The 15714-nt window shown below is 37.7% G+C and overlaps 1 protein-coding gene and 1 pseudogene across 1 annotated transcript; both read right to left on the bottom strand.

Annotated features, from left to right (window-relative positions):
* Window positions 1–316: 316 nt before the first annotated feature.
* On the bottom strand, window positions 317–7274 carry LOC102921742 (olfactory receptor 4C12). Its single transcript, XM_076568707.1, has 3 exons — window positions 6858–7274; window positions 5191–5397; window positions 317–2861 (listed from the first exon to the last, which is right to left on the bottom strand). The coding sequence occupies exon 3, from the start codon at window positions 2810–2812 to the stop codon at window positions 1898–1900; it is 915 nt and encodes a 304-aa protein (XP_076424822.1). The 5' UTR covers window positions 2813–2861; window positions 5191–5397; window positions 6858–7274; the 3' UTR covers window positions 317–1897.
* A 4546-nt stretch (window positions 7275–11820) lies between these two features.
* LOC102921137 (ATP synthase subunit ATP5MPL, mitochondrial pseudogene) lies at window positions 11821–12030 on the bottom strand (annotated as a pseudogene).
* Window positions 12031–15714: the final 3684 nt, after the last annotated feature.

Genomic DNA, 15714 nt, shown 5'->3' with positions numbered 1-15714 from the left:
GTGAGAGTAGGCATCCTTGTCTTGTTCTTGATTTTAGTGGAACTGCTTTGAATTTCTCTCCATTTAATTTGATATTGGCTGCAGGCTTGCTGTAAATTGCCTTTATTATGTTTAGGTATGTTCCTTGTATTCCTGATCTCTCCAAGACCTTTATCATGAAGGGGTGTTGAGTTTTGTCAAAGGCTTTTTCAACATCTAATGAGATGATCATGGATCTCACATCAAGGATCTACACAAGCGACTCCTGGCACCCAGTGATTCACATGGCATTAGCTTTCTTAGTAATCCACATTTATCTAGAAGAAGACTCAGGTTTGCATAGTATGAAAATTTTAATATTATTAACGTATAATTCATCAACATGGATTATCTTCTCATTTATGCATGTTACCTTCAATGACATTCATAAATGTCTTATAGTATAGCTTCCAGTATAGTTTATTTACTTTGTAGTAATGAATGTACACATATTACTAGCTTTCACCTCTTCAATTAAATGCACTCTTGAATATTTAATTTCTTATGCTTCTATAAATAGGATTTAAATTTTTTGTCATCTGCTTGATCCAATTTGTGATGCCCACAAACTCATATATTTCATTAATTCTTCAAGAATACATAGAATGTATTTTAATCATATTCACCTATACCTCTCTTTCTGACTCAAATGAGACTTCCCCCTTGTACTTCCACTCATCTCCACTTCATGTTCTCTGTCTCTCTGCACTAGGTTGGGCATGTGCTATCATTATTGGTACATTTGTAACTATTTGTAACTTAGTCTGTCTGTCAATCCAGGACATAGATTTTTTTTTTACCAGTCTCAGCATTCCATATCCTAGTGGAAGGCTCACACATACCTGGCAGTCACAGAATAATTTCTTATGTACCAGCTTCTGACTGGCTACTGTAAACTAGTCCTGGTCCGAGAAAATATAATAAATGTCATCACCATTTGATGGAAAACAAACATATATTTCCAAAATATTAGATTCCCATGTTTAGGGAAGAATTTACTCTCAAAATATGTACCTTATATAGATATTCATCCTATAATTTTATATCATTAATTCCCTAATTAAATGATTCATTGTGTGTAAACTTCACTTTCAAGTCAAATAATTGGTTTAGTTTGTTCTGCAATTGGATGATAAATTATAAGATATGGAAACAATGCCACTCTTATAGGCATAAGATGAGCAGTGTCTCTTTTTTCCTGTACAACTGATAAAATCCACAAAGAATTTATGTGAAGACAATAGTTTCAGATAAAAAATAGAAATAAACATGTCTTTTCAGTTACATGTAATAAGCAACATCTCAATAGTTCTTAAGGTTATTTTTTATATTAGCAAATACTCTAGATATTTTTTAGAACATCAATTTTTTCTAGTTACTTTATATTTATTGACTAAAAAGCAATCATTTGTGGATGAAAAAGTGCTTCAGCATTTAGGAATGCTTTCTCCACTCATAGAAGGTGAGGGTTTGCTACCTGTTATTCATGATGAGTGGCTCAAAACACCCTCTAATTCTAATTCCAGGGACATCCAAGACCTTTCTGTCCTTCATGGGCATCTTCATCTACCTGGTGCATACACAGTACATACACATATTCATTAAATAAATAAAAAATTAGATAGATAGATAAATAAGTAAATAAATATAAAAAGGAAGGAGGTATTTGGTTATGGTGATAAAAGTATAAGAAAAGAGAAAAGATATGCATTACTGCCCCAGTTTAGCCTTTTGTTTAAGTAACTATCTCCTAGTAATATCCAACTCTGCATTATAGTTGACATTTCCATCTATAGATAAAAAGTTGAAATTATTATTATATCAAATGTATTACCTATGTATGTAATGTCCAAAGACCCTGTTTAATTGTTATCTGAGTTTACATTTTTTTCCTCCAGAGCTTCCTTATTGCATTTTTTACCTCAGCATTCCTGAGGGTGTAGATTAAAGGATTCAATAGAGGAGCCACCATGGTATAAAACACAGCGACTGCTTTATCTATTGGCAGAGTAGTCACTGGGCGTAGATACACAAATATGCAAGGAATAAAGGACAAAACTACTACTGTGATGTGAGACACACAGGTGGAGAGGGCTTTGCTCCTGCCCTCCAAGCTATAGTTCTTTAGAGACTGCAAGATGATCACATAGGATCCCATCAAGAGGAGGAAGTTAAACAGGCAGATGAACCCACTGTTGGCAGCAACAAAGAGACCAAGGGTATGCGTGTCCATACAGACAAGTTCCAACAATGGGTACAAGTCACACATAAAATGGTCTATGATGTTGGGGCCACAGAAGGGCAGCCAGACTGTAAAGAGGATCTGAACAGTTGCATGGATAAACCCTCCAGTCCAGGCCACTCCCACCAGGAGAATGCATAGCTTGTGGCTCATGATGGTCATATAATGCAGAGGTTTGCAGATGGCCACATAGCGGTCATAAGCCATCACTGTCAAGAGGATGATCTCAGTAGCACCAAAAATGTGCTCTGCGTAGACTTGTGCCATGCATCCATTAAAAGAGATGACTTTCTTCTCTTGAAGGGAGTCCACAATCAGCTTTGGAGCTGAAGAGGAAGTGTAAATCGTATCTATCAAGGACAGGTGGCTCAGGAAGAAGTACATGGGGGAGCTCAGAGCCTGGCTGTTGATGATGGTGACCACAATGAGCAGGTTGCCTGAAACTGTTACCAGGTACAGAACCAAAAATGTCACGAACACTGCTTTCTGCATTTGGGGGTTCTGTGTAAGACCTATCAAGATGAACTCAGTCACGTTCCTTTTATTCTCCATCTGTATGGTGTAGTTTATTTATTCTTGAACCAGAAAGTACTATTTTTACCTTTAAGAAAAAAAATCATAAAATAATTTAAATATTCTAAAAATTCTGTATATTCATCATTCTATTATTTCAAAGATGAGGCCCTGTTTTTCTAAGTTTTGTAAAAATGGAAATCTTAAATCTTTTCTTATTTGACTTTTCTAGTCTTTTTTCCCCTTAATCTCATTAATAGTCTTATAAGACAGGACATCAAGAAGAAAGGAATTACATTTCCCTGGGTCAAAGCAGCAACAGCAAATTTGTTTTTCCTCTAAAATGCTAGAACATTGTAATCATTAGACGTAATAATTTTAGAAGTTAGAAAGACCTAAAACAAGGTGAACTGGAACCATAACATAGCTCTTTTATTCTTGTCATAGTTGTGTAATTATGCCAGAGGCAAAAGTTAGTGATAATGACTATGGAATCAACATTCAAAGACTTTGTGTTTTGAGTGCTTACTTCAAGAATAAAATTAAAATGGAGTGTTTAAACATATTTATATGAGTTCCCTTTTCTCATTTGGTTCTCATTCTTTTTCATTTGGTTATTTTTTTGTTATAGTATTTTTATTTTATAATTAACTTAATTTCACATATCAGCAACGGATTCCCCTGTCCTTTCTCCTCCCACCCCCAGGCCTCCTCCTTAACCCACCCCCATTCCCAGGTCCTCCAAGGCAAGGACTCCCCTGGGGAGTCAGCCCAGCCTGGTAGACTCAGCCAAGGCAGGTCCAGTCTCCTCCTCCCTACACCAAGGCTGAGCAAAGTGTCTCAGCATAGGCCCCAGGCTCCAAAAAGTCAGCCTATGTGAGTTCCCTTTTCTTTACATCCTCTCTAGAATAAGTGGTACTCGAGGACATTATGTTAATGAAATAAGCCAAAAAGTATCACACATTCTCTCTCATATATGAGTAATAAAATCGGTCAGTATAAATGTAGAACAGTGATTCCTAAAACATGAGAATGAAAGTTAACATGCCCCCAAACACCGTCAAGTACAGAGATAGTACTGATGTGTGCTCCACAGTGTAATTGGTGAGGAAAGGGAAATAATGACACTGATTTGATCACTACTTACCATGTGCAAATACTGAAATAGTACATTGTATCGTACACTGTAAGAATGTAGATAATAAATAAATTTACATATTTAGGATATTTAGCTCAAGATCTGAGCTTATTGGTAAGTTTTTCCTTTTAAAATTATAATTATTTCCTAAATTTCTTCAGATTCCATTACTAATTTTAAGATTAGAAAATAAGTATAATTTCTATGATTTTCTTGGGGACCTGTAAATGAATACATGAGCATTTAAGTTGAGTAAAGTATGAGATATGGACAGAGGAAATTGTGTCATGACAATATAGGAAACATCTTAATATGATTCAAGTAATATAATATGCTTATAAAATTGTAATTACCAATTTACAAAATGCCTTGAAGATTAGAACAGAGAAATTGCCATGAATATTTCATTGCCACAATGGCCTTATAGCTCTAAGCCCTGGATTACTCCCTCCTTTCTAAATAGCAGGAAGTATCAGTGAATCCTTCCAGGAACAAGAACCCCTGAGAATAAAATCGAGTGCATTTCTAATTGCCAGATCTTCTCTAGAGGAGTTAATTCTTAAGAGAACCAACAATGCTAAATCTGAGAATGCATATGTCTTAATCATATTTCATGATGAATGCCACATATAAAACCCAAATCATGACTCATTTGTCATTACTTCAGTTAATAGTTCCATTTTCTGCAAATTTTCAGGTAATCTGAATATTTTTTAGTTCTTTTAAAGTATTCACATTTGTCCTTTTCCCTCACACCATGCAGACACAAAGACAAGCTGAACAACTCAGCCATATGTCAAAACTGATATCTTTGATGCTCTATGGCATATTAAAGGAATAAATGAGTTTTGTTCCCCGCGCTGGTCCAAAGACTAATAGCATACCCTGTGGTGTTTGCAGAGGAGCAAGAAGAGACCGATCTTCCATAAATGGAAAGACTGCAATGGAGAGGCAAGGACATACATGGACAACCTCATCTCACACTGAGAAAACCTGGTCACCTATTTCAACTCCTGTGCTCAGATATTGGGGCATGAACCCTTTACTGTACTCTGCTTTTCCACCTTTGTGGCAGCATGCTGAGGCTCGCATGTCCTGCACAAGCTTCCTGTGGGACATCCTTACACTGAGCACTGGCCACGTAGTTGGAACTGTACTAAGTGATTTGTGTGTAGTATTTCACCTGTTCCTTTCAACAGTGTCAAAAGGTTTAGACACCTTTAAATTGATATTTTAAAGAAAAGAAGACTAGACTGTGATTAGAAGATAAAGAACTTACCTAAGGTCCCAGTGATAAAATGTGAAGGAGCCTGTATCCAAATCCAGGATGTCTGTCTCTAGCTCTTTAGCATTTACTCGGTGCCAGCAATCTCCAATGAAGATCAGTTTACTTTGAGGGTCAGCATTGCCAAAACCCAGAGAAGTGAGACAGTACCTTAAAGCCAGCAGCTGTGGTCACAGGGAAGCTCCAGAGTCCTCCACTAAGCTGCAAAAGAAAGTCAGATGGTAATGAGTTCAGGTTTCCAGTCTGCAAGCCTCCAGAACCGCTCTACATTAGAAATCCCTGGGTACCTTGTGTTTTATGAACTTGTACATACTTTAAAGTTGAGGAGCCAAGGGCCAGGCAGGTGAATTTCAAGGAACCAGAGCTTATCAGTGAGTGACAGAAGACAAGAACAGCCTAGGTCCGCTAAACTCTAACACTGATATTTTCTGCCTCTGCATCTCACCTTTCATAGGATGATACAATGTAAATATACACAAGGGCCAGGCGGTGGTAGTGCAAGCCATTAATCCCAGCACTTGGGAAGCAGAGGCAGGCGGATCTTTGTGAGTTTGAGGCTAGCCTGGTCTACAGAGCAAGATTCAGGAAAGGTGCAAAGCTACACAGAGAAACCCTGTCTTGAAAAACCAAATATATATATATATATATATATATATATATATATATATATATATATATATATATATATAAAGTCATATTTAACAATATCTGTCTTGATTCTTTAAAAATGCTATATCTCAGTTTAAAAATCACAAATCCTGTTGCATAGCTAGGACTTTATCCACTGTAGCCTGGTTAGTTCAACATAGAAGAATGTTCTATAAGATCCAAATTAAAGATGTCCTTGATCCTGAATTTTAGTACAAATTTTCATTCATGGTTGAAAGAATAAACTTCTTTTTCATAGACAGAATTTTTCATGCATTAACCTTTGGCTATTAGCTTCAGAGTTGAAAGGGTTCTTTTGAAAAGAGAGTTCAAAAACAGTTCAACCTCACATTCTGACCTGTCTCCATGGCCCTGAAGGCCGTACATCTGTCATAGCTCTATGTCCATGAGCACTTAAAATTCTCAGTTGTGTCCTATGTCTACTTCTACTGATAAAGGGTAAGGTTTCCCTTTTAGCCATCCTGAAAGTTGCTAAATTATTTTTGTGTTGACTCCCATGGGAGGTCTGTCCCTTTCGAATGGAGATGGATGAGGAGTGGATGGGGTAGGGGGGTAGAAGGGAGGTGCGGGGGAGAACAGGAGGAAAGGAGGGAGGGGAAACTGTGGTTGGTATGTAAAATAAATGAAAAAATTTAATAAAAAACAAAGTAGGAAAATGCCACTAAAAAGAATATGTATGATTTTGTATTAACTAATTAATTACACAGACCTCCATGTATGGATCACACATCATATATAGGAAGAAATGTTCTGTGACCTACCCTGATACTTCATTCTCTTTGTACTTTGTGTACAAAACCTAGATTCCATAAATTGTATTCTCACATGTATCCTTATTTATAATTAGGGGATCAAATATTTATGCTTGATCTCCTGAAACATCTGAAAGTGTTCAAATGTAACGCTTCAATTATTTTAATTGCAAATTCCTTCCTGAGAGAAAATGAAAATATGATAAACTATCTTAAAGATGAGAATTCTGGGTAACCTACCTTGGCTGCTGCTGCAGTTGAGAGTGGCCAGTGCGTTCAGAAACACCGAGAAATTATTACATACAGCTTCTTAGACAGCATTTCAGGTAATGTGTGCATCCCAAATTCATAATGATGAAATGTTACTTCAGGAAGCACAGACTGTCAAATGACACAAACCTCTTCAAATGGATGTAGCAAGTACTTTCAAAGCTCTGATGTCTTTGCAATTCTTATAAAAATGAAAAGAAAAGAAAAAGAAAGAACAAAAGGAAAATGTTATGTTGAATTTGAAAGTGAAAGTCCTGGGGAAATATAGAGAATCTTTTGATTTTCTGTTACAATAAAAATAATAACAGAACAAGAGAAACAAATATTTCTAACCCCTAATTTTGTCAATGAAATAAAAACAAATAACTTCTTCTAGAATCATTGTGCATGGAAAGGCTACTAAGGATGTTATTAATGGATGAATTTGTCTCACCTTTGCCCTCATAGGAATTAATTATTTATTTTGAAGATTTTATTTTAGGAACAGATATTCTGATGTATTTATTTATAAACAACTCACTGATTAGTTCTTTTCCCTGAAGTTGAAACTAATTTATCAACAGTGTATATCTCTGGCCCTGGATAGAACGTGATGAAGTGTGTATCTAGTAATCCCTTGAGGACCATGAACTAGGATGTGAAGGACTCTCATTACTGTGTGGATAACAACCTGAGGTTTTGTTCAGGCTTGTCCCTGGGGAAGTTTTCTCAGTCTGAGGTCATGTAGAAGACAGAGATGTTTCATCTTTGAACTGTACTAGAATGTATCAGGACTTATTCTGTCTATAGGAATGAATTTTGGAAACCGACACACTTTCAATCGATGTGCTTGCTATCTAGAGCTAGATGCTAAATGAAAGGTAAAATCCTAGTGTCAACTTTCCCAGTGTAGAAACCAAAAATCTTTTCTTTGACAACGTGTTTAGGAGTTTATAGATCTAAGTGGCTTTTCAATGGTAGAAGCCTTTCACACACACACACACACACACACACACACACACACACACACACACAAACACACACACATACACACACAAACACACACACAAACATACACACACACACACACACACACACGACCCCAAATTTCTTCATACATAATATCCTCAGGATTGTGAGGATTTATATGGTCAAAATTCCCTGATACCCTGAAAATACATAACTTTGTAGTTACTCTGCACCCTCAAGGACAGGGTATTGATCCATTGCTGGTGGGAGTGTAAACTCATATAGCTGCTATGGAAATGAGTGTGGTGGTTTCTCAGGAAGATGGGAAATGATCTACCCCAAGGTCCAGTTATATCACTCTTAGGCATATACGCAAAGAATGCTTCATTCTACCAGAGAAAAACTTGCTCAGCCATTGCTGCTCTATTTATAATAGCCAGAAATTGAACAATCTAAATGTTCTTGACAGATAAACAGATAAAGAAAATGTGGCATATTTATACAATGGAGTATTAATCATCTGTTAAAAATGAAATCATGAATTTCACAAGTAAATGGATAGAACAAGAAAATATAACCTTGAATGAGGTATCCCAGATCCAGAAAGATATCTGTGGATATTAGCTGTCAAATCAATAATAAGCAAGCTATAATTCATAGAACCATACAAATGCAATCTGCTGAGCCTTTTCATGGTTTTAGTATATAATTGTTTCAGGGCTGACAACTCGGGATTGGATATCCATTGTGGGTACTCTTTCCTGGGGAAGACTGATTATTTCTCCCTCAGCCATCTGTAGTTGCCCATAGCTCGTCATCTAGGTGTGGAGCCCCATGTTATTTCCCTCATCCATGTTGGCACGTGAGCTGATGTTGTTATTGTTTAGGTAGCCATATTGTAGAGATTTTACTGGTGTAGCTTCCCTGCCATATCCAGAAGACTCAAACTTGCAAAAGACCGTCTGATCTTATGGTTTTTCTGCCTCTTCTCCCAATATGTTCCCTCCTTAGAATGCAGCAAGACAGTATGGTGGTTTAGGAAAGTGGAATCAACAGTAGGTTCTCCTCTGAGACCTAGGACCTTTCTAGTTATGTATGGCTGCTTAGGTTTATCTATCTATCTATCTATCTATCTATCTATCTATCTATCTATCTATCTATCTATCTATCTATCTATTTATTTATCTGTTATCAGCTTGATACAGTATAAATTCTTATTCTAATAGTGAAATGTTTGATTGAGGCTTGCCCAGTAATTGAGTAAAACCAAAATTTATTATAAGACACAGTCATCCTAGGGTCCCCCCCTGCTATATAGCCCTCTGGTTTTGTGGGTTGCACTCTGATTGTTCTTTTTTTTTATATATCTAGAATCCACTTATGAGTGAGTGCATACCATGTTTGTCCTTCTGGGTTTGGGTTACCTCCCTCAGGATGATATTTTCTAGTTCCACCCATTTGCCTGAAGATTTCATGTTGTCATTGTTTTTCTCTGCTGAGTAGTACTCCATTGTGTATATGTACCACATTTTCTTAATCCATTCTTCAGTTGATGGGCATCTAGGTTGTTTCCAGGTTCTGGCTATTACAAATAGTGCTGCTATGGAAATAGTTGAGCATGTATCTTTGTGGTATGATTGAGCATTCCTTGGGTATATGCCCAAGAGTGGTATGGCTGGGTCTTGAGGTAGATCGTGGAGGAGTGTTCCCCTTGCTCCACATCCTCTCCAACATTGACTGTCATTAGTGTTTTTGATCATAGCCATTCTGACAGGTGTAAGGTGGTATCTCAGAGGCATATTGATTTGCATTTCTCTGGTGATTAAGGATGTTGAGCATTTTTTTAAAATGTCTTTCAGCCATTTGTGATTCTTCTTTTGAGAATTTTGTTTAACTCTTTAGCCCATTTTTTAATTGGATTATTCAGTATTTTGATGTCTAGTTTCTTGAGTTCTTTATATACTTTGGAGATCAGTCCTCTGTTAGAGAGTGGCAGCAGAGGCAGGCAGAGCTGCAGCAGAGACGTGGTCATAATAAAGACCAGAAACTGAGCTATTACCCACTGAGGAGTTAGTGAAAACAAGGAGATTAAGAACTTGGAACAGGGATGCTTTTAATCCCAGTACCTGGGGAAGGAGCCATCTCCATGGGATGTGACAGAATGGATCCACTCTGTCTGAGGCCAACCCAGAGCCCAGCTGCCGATCCTGTGAAACCCAAAAACTTGGAGGTGTTGGTGAGATTACCCTACTAAACAACCTGCTCAGCTGAGATCCATTCAGGAGAGGATTAAGAATCCTACAGTCTGCGGGCTAAGGAAACAAGATCATCTGAGGAGTTGATGAATGAGCAAAACATTCATCCTGAGAACACAAAAGAAGGCGCCGCCCAACCACTGAACCAGATCACCAGAATCATAAGCCTACACTACACCGACTGGGAACAGGTAAGCCCCCATCTCCGAACCGGCAGATCAGGTCTCTAGGCCCTAGGCCCTATCCATCAGAGTCCCAGTGACCAGACAGCTACCTTTCCCTGCTTCCCCACCAAAACCAACCAACCAACCAACCAACCAACCAAACAAACAAACAAACAAACAAACAAAAAACAAAACCAACCCCTACGAACCTAACAAACACTGAAACCATAAGCACACCCTGCACCAACTGGGAACAACTGCTCCCTGAGACAGAATCCACTAACACTGATTGGACTAAACTGTCCCGAAGAAACAGAGCCCAACAGTACTGATTTAACCAAGACTTCCTAGTGGACCAAGACTAACAATTAGAACAAGAGAGGCACCTTCAGACACAGACATCTCCTGCACTGAGCAGAGAAAGAGATGAGTAGTTGCCAGTGCAAAAATACAGGCAATGACATAAAGACCTACATGACAACATCAGAACCTAGCGATTCTACACCTCCTTAGGTTTTATGTACCAGATATGACTTTTCTCCTGCTCAGAGGGCATACTTAAGTCCATTTAGACAGCTGTTGGCCACCAACCACCAGGATATGAGTGCCACTCTTGCATCTTTAGGGATATCTTGCAATGTTGGTCATTGTTGTGGTTCACAGCTGGGTAGGACTACTGAATGCTTTCCTCCCTTGGTAGCTTGCATAGCACCTTCCAGTGTTATGAAAGCTAGTTCTCAAGAAAGAGGTTTTTTTGGGAGGGGGGGAGTCAGATCCCGCTGAATTCCCCCAAGTCCTGTATTTCTGAGAATGTGGTGCCTTCAGCAGTACAGATTCATCTTCAACTTATTGGAGACAATAAAGGGTAATAGCAATAGTCTACATTGTTTTAGAAGTCTACTGGACTCCCCTTATCAACAATTCTAAAGGAGGTTTCTTATGCATGGAAGAGGAGTTTTTGTTAGAAGGGGCATTATCACTCCAATTTCATTTAAATGATATACATCTACACACATATACTTCTATGATATCAATGTCTTTCTTCATATATATATATATATCATATATAATACCACTAGTGCTATATAGCATATATATGTATTGAATACCTATACAGTCTGTATTTCATAGAGACATTATTTAAATTTTTAATGTAACACTGTTTACAATAGCCAAGCATAGAAATAAGCTAGTCATCCATCAACAGATACTGGTGGGAAACCACATGGTACATACAGACAATAGTCCACCATTAATACAGAAAAGAATGTAATTTGCAGCAACATTAATGGAATCAGTGAATATTATATTAAATTAAATAACACACTCAAAAATATCCCACAAATGGAAATTTCTGTCCCCCCAGCAACTCCCAAATACCCAGCAGCCACTTCCAAAATTATCACACAGAGGCTTATATTATTATTTTGCTGCTCACATACATTTATTAATGCCACATTGTAAATGGTTCTTAGGTAAGTGTACAGTGATGTTCCATGTTCCCATCTAACACAGCTTGCTTAAGTTTAGCCAACAGGATTCATCATGAGTGGACTCAGGGAGTGGTTAATGATGGCCATGGCTGGTGCAGGACTGGAGCCTTTCAAAGCTTTGCTTCTTTTATCAGCACTCCTGATTTTATAAATGATGAAGGTCATTAACCCCATTCCTATCCAAATTTTCTGGTAATCCTGGGTATAGTAGGGTTTCATGGGAACCCAGACAATCTTAGTAAGGCTTTGAAGCATCTCAGCAAGACCAAGGCCACAGGCCACAACAGAATCCACTAGATGGGGAAAGGTCACTGAGAACACAGGCACCATGCAGGGATTATATTAATTATAAATGCTCAGGGTTATTAGTAACTAGCTCTTACACTTAAATTAACCCATAATTCTTATCTATGTTTAGCCATGTGGCTTGGTCCCTTTTTTTCAGTATGGCATTCTCATTTTGCTTCCTCTGTGTCTGACTGGCTACTTCTGACTCTGCCCTTCCTCTTCCCACCATTCTTACGTTTGGTCATCCCACATATACTTTCTGCCTGGCTACTGACCAATGCATATCTTATTAAACCAATTCGAGTGCCAAATCTTTACAGTGTACAAGAGGATTATCCCACAGCAATAGCCTGTTCTCTCGAATATGTGAATGCTAAAATTTTGTTCCCGGAAAGGCAGGCAATAAAGTGATTGTTATCTAATCTGGAGAGCAGAGGAGGATGGAGAGGGCACAGTTCATGGGTATAGCATTATAGTTACACAAGAGCAGCTTCTGCTATAAAGCACACTAATCTAACTATACCTGACAATAACAGTTAAAATTTCCAAAGAGGAAGCAACGTGGAGTTTTAATGTTCAAGACAAGGAAATGATGAGTGTTTGAGACAATGGAACACGTGACAATGACATGATCTTCATATATGTATTGAGATGTTAATTATACTCTATGAAAACATACAGTTATGTGTCACTTAAATGACATGAAATGTCATGTGTGTTTCTGGCATTTTATAAAAGCCGCATTGTTTTAAATCTGGCCCTTACTCAGGTTTAGGGGCAAATTCCATGTGTAGTGGCATAGAACCTCAGACTGTTGGAAAAATTTTTGCCTGGCTTTATGGATTTGTGAGACACACATTTTTATCTTTCTAAAATCTTGACATTGTCATACATTCAAAACTTGAGATAATTATTCAGAGAACCTTTCTTACTTTCAAGGTCTTGCTGGAGATGGTAGGAAGCAGATCTGGGTTTAGTTTTGAAACTTATAAATACTATCTCCTTTTGTTTTCTACAGTCATCTTTAGAACTTGACAGTACATCATTTCAATCATTTTTCATCAATGTCCTATGATGCTATGTACTGGAGCACTCATTATTCTACCTGGAAATCATAGCAAAAAAAGTTATGTACATTTTCTATTTTCTATATTACAGCAGATGGCAGCATTGCCATGCTTTTTCAGTAAACCTTAAGAAATTATTTTTCCATGTCTAAGATCATTTTATCCCATTTAACAATTACTTGTCCTAGAGTGCCGTCCAGTGGTCATTTTTATTCTGTTGCTAAAACCATTGCCATATATTATAAATATTTGTTATTGGACATTATACTTTGAGATGCCACCTTTATTCTAATTATTATCTCTTGCTATGTGGCCTAAGATTCTACATTTTCTTTTATGCCTTAAAAAACCCTTCATTTTGTTATTTTAAAAATTATTAGTTTAGGATTCAGCGAGGCTTTGGCTGTGCACTTTTCCTGTGGTATGTGGCATGGGCTGAACATGTTCTGTACTATTTATTTTGTACCTGAACTGTACACATTTTTAGTTTAGGTACAAACTAGATAGTAACTAAGAACAGATTTGCAATTTATTACTTGTAGCTAATTACCTTAGTATGTAGGGGCTCAAATGTCCCTTATCACATCTCATTCATGGTATGTTGGAAGTGACTAAGGGAGCCACTGAGTCCACCATATGTTGTCCACTTAGAAACAAGGACAACTTCATTCTTAGGGCAGTGAAACTAGGCAGCGTGCTTAATGGTGCTGAAGGCAGAAATCAGTTGTCAACCAGTAAAGGGTTTGTCCAGAGCGGAGACAATGTAATTTCCACAACCTTCTTAAGGACAAGGCAGTCACATGGCTATACATTTTTTCTCATAGGATTGACTTAATTTTATTTGTAAATTTTTAATATTCTTTGCTACTTTGTCTAAAATTTGCACATTTTAGTTACAATTGCTTTTTTCATTTATGGCTTCTTGAACATTGTTGATACTGATACTTTCTCCAGACAACTGCATTATATTTTTATATATACTTTTTTTCTGTTTTACATTCATTGAGACCAACTTGAACTACTCATATGTCTTAGTAACGTTTCAATTGCTATGATAAAACACCATGATAAAGGCAACTTATAAATAAAAGCATTTAATTGGGCTTACAGTTTCAGAAGGTTAGAGTCTACAAAGGTAGAACAAAGGCATGGTGGCAGGAACAGCTGAGAGCTCACATATTGATCTGAAAGCAGGAGGCAGAGGGATGGCACACTGAGAATGGTGCCAGCTTTTTGAAACCTCAAAGCCTATCTCCAGTTATACTCCTCCTCTGAATCCTTCCCAAATAGTTCTAGAACTGGGACCACATATTCAATTATGTGGATCTATGGGGGGCCATTCTCATTCAAACCATCCCATCATATATTCTTTAATGTGTGACTTTTCACTAGAATGTGGTTGATTTTGATTTCTTGGTTGTCAACTTTAGTAACTCCAGAATTAACTAAAATCCAAGCAACTGGATATACAGGTGAGGGATTTTCTTAAATATTTGAAGTAAGAAGACTCACCACTAATATGGATCATTTGAGGGAGAAATATCCACCTTTAACCTGGGCCATACCTTCTGGCTGCAACCTATATAGATGAAATGGAAGAAGAAAGCTTTTGCTCTTTGCCTGTTTGCCCTCAATCTTGCTAGCAATTCCATTGCTTTACTGGCTTTAGAGTCTACATTTTTTGGATTCTGTTGCACACTGAAGACCAACTGAGACACCCAGACTGAACAGCTACTGGATTTTTTGACTTTCCATTGGTAGACAGTACCCTAGTACCTAGCTGTACCCCAGTCTTTAAGACACTCTGATAAATCCCTTCTCTCTCTCTCTCTCTCTCTCTCTCTCTCTCTCTCTCTCTCTCTCTCTCTCTCTCTCTCTTTTCTGTTTCTTTAGAGACCTCTGGCTAATAAATCAACTTAACAGGGGATACGTTCTTAAAGAATATTGACTTTCTCTTCCCCAGAAGCTATGAAATGTAGCTAGGTCCTATGGTAGGGGTGGGAATTGTGCCCATCTCTTCTCTCCATGTAGGAATTGGTCTTGCTTGTGTTTGTTCAGGTCTTGTTGTGTTATAACAATTGAGTTCATAAGTGCAGTTGCCCTGCTGTGTCCCAAAGATATGCTTCCCTGTAGCCAGCTACCACCCTTTGGCTCTTAGACTTTTTCCACTCTCTTTTCTGAAATTATACCTGGGCCTTTGAGGAATGGATGTGATACAGATGTCCCATTCAGGACTGAGTATCCTGTAGTCGCTTATTTTCTGCACCTTGACGAACTATGGGCTTCTATGTTAATTACTATCATAAAAAGAAGTGTCTCTGATAAGGGCTGAGAGATAGCACTAGTTTGCAGATATAACAAGTCATTAGGAATTGCTTTAATACTATGTCCAGTAAGTAAGTGACGTAACTGTAGTAGAAATCAGTGGTCAGTTTACTGAAGAGCTATGTCCAGAGATGAAGGGGTTGCCAGTTATACAACCTTCTTATATCTACCTTACAAAACATTCCAATACTTAATGGGATAAAAAGGTATCTACCTTGTGACACAAAACTATCTCACAGTTTCTGTAGGTCAGGGAACTGTGCCTCTGTTTCTGAGTTGCCACAAAA

This window comes from Peromyscus maniculatus, chromosome 4 (assembly GCF_049852395.1).
Source record: "Peromyscus maniculatus bairdii isolate BWxNUB_F1_BW_parent chromosome 4, HU_Pman_BW_mat_3.1, whole genome shotgun sequence".
Classification (NCBI taxonomy): Eukaryota; Metazoa; Chordata; class Mammalia; order Rodentia; family Cricetidae; genus Peromyscus; species Peromyscus maniculatus.
Note: the sequence above shows the minus strand (reverse complement) of the source record. Positions and strands in the feature narration are given on the sequence as shown.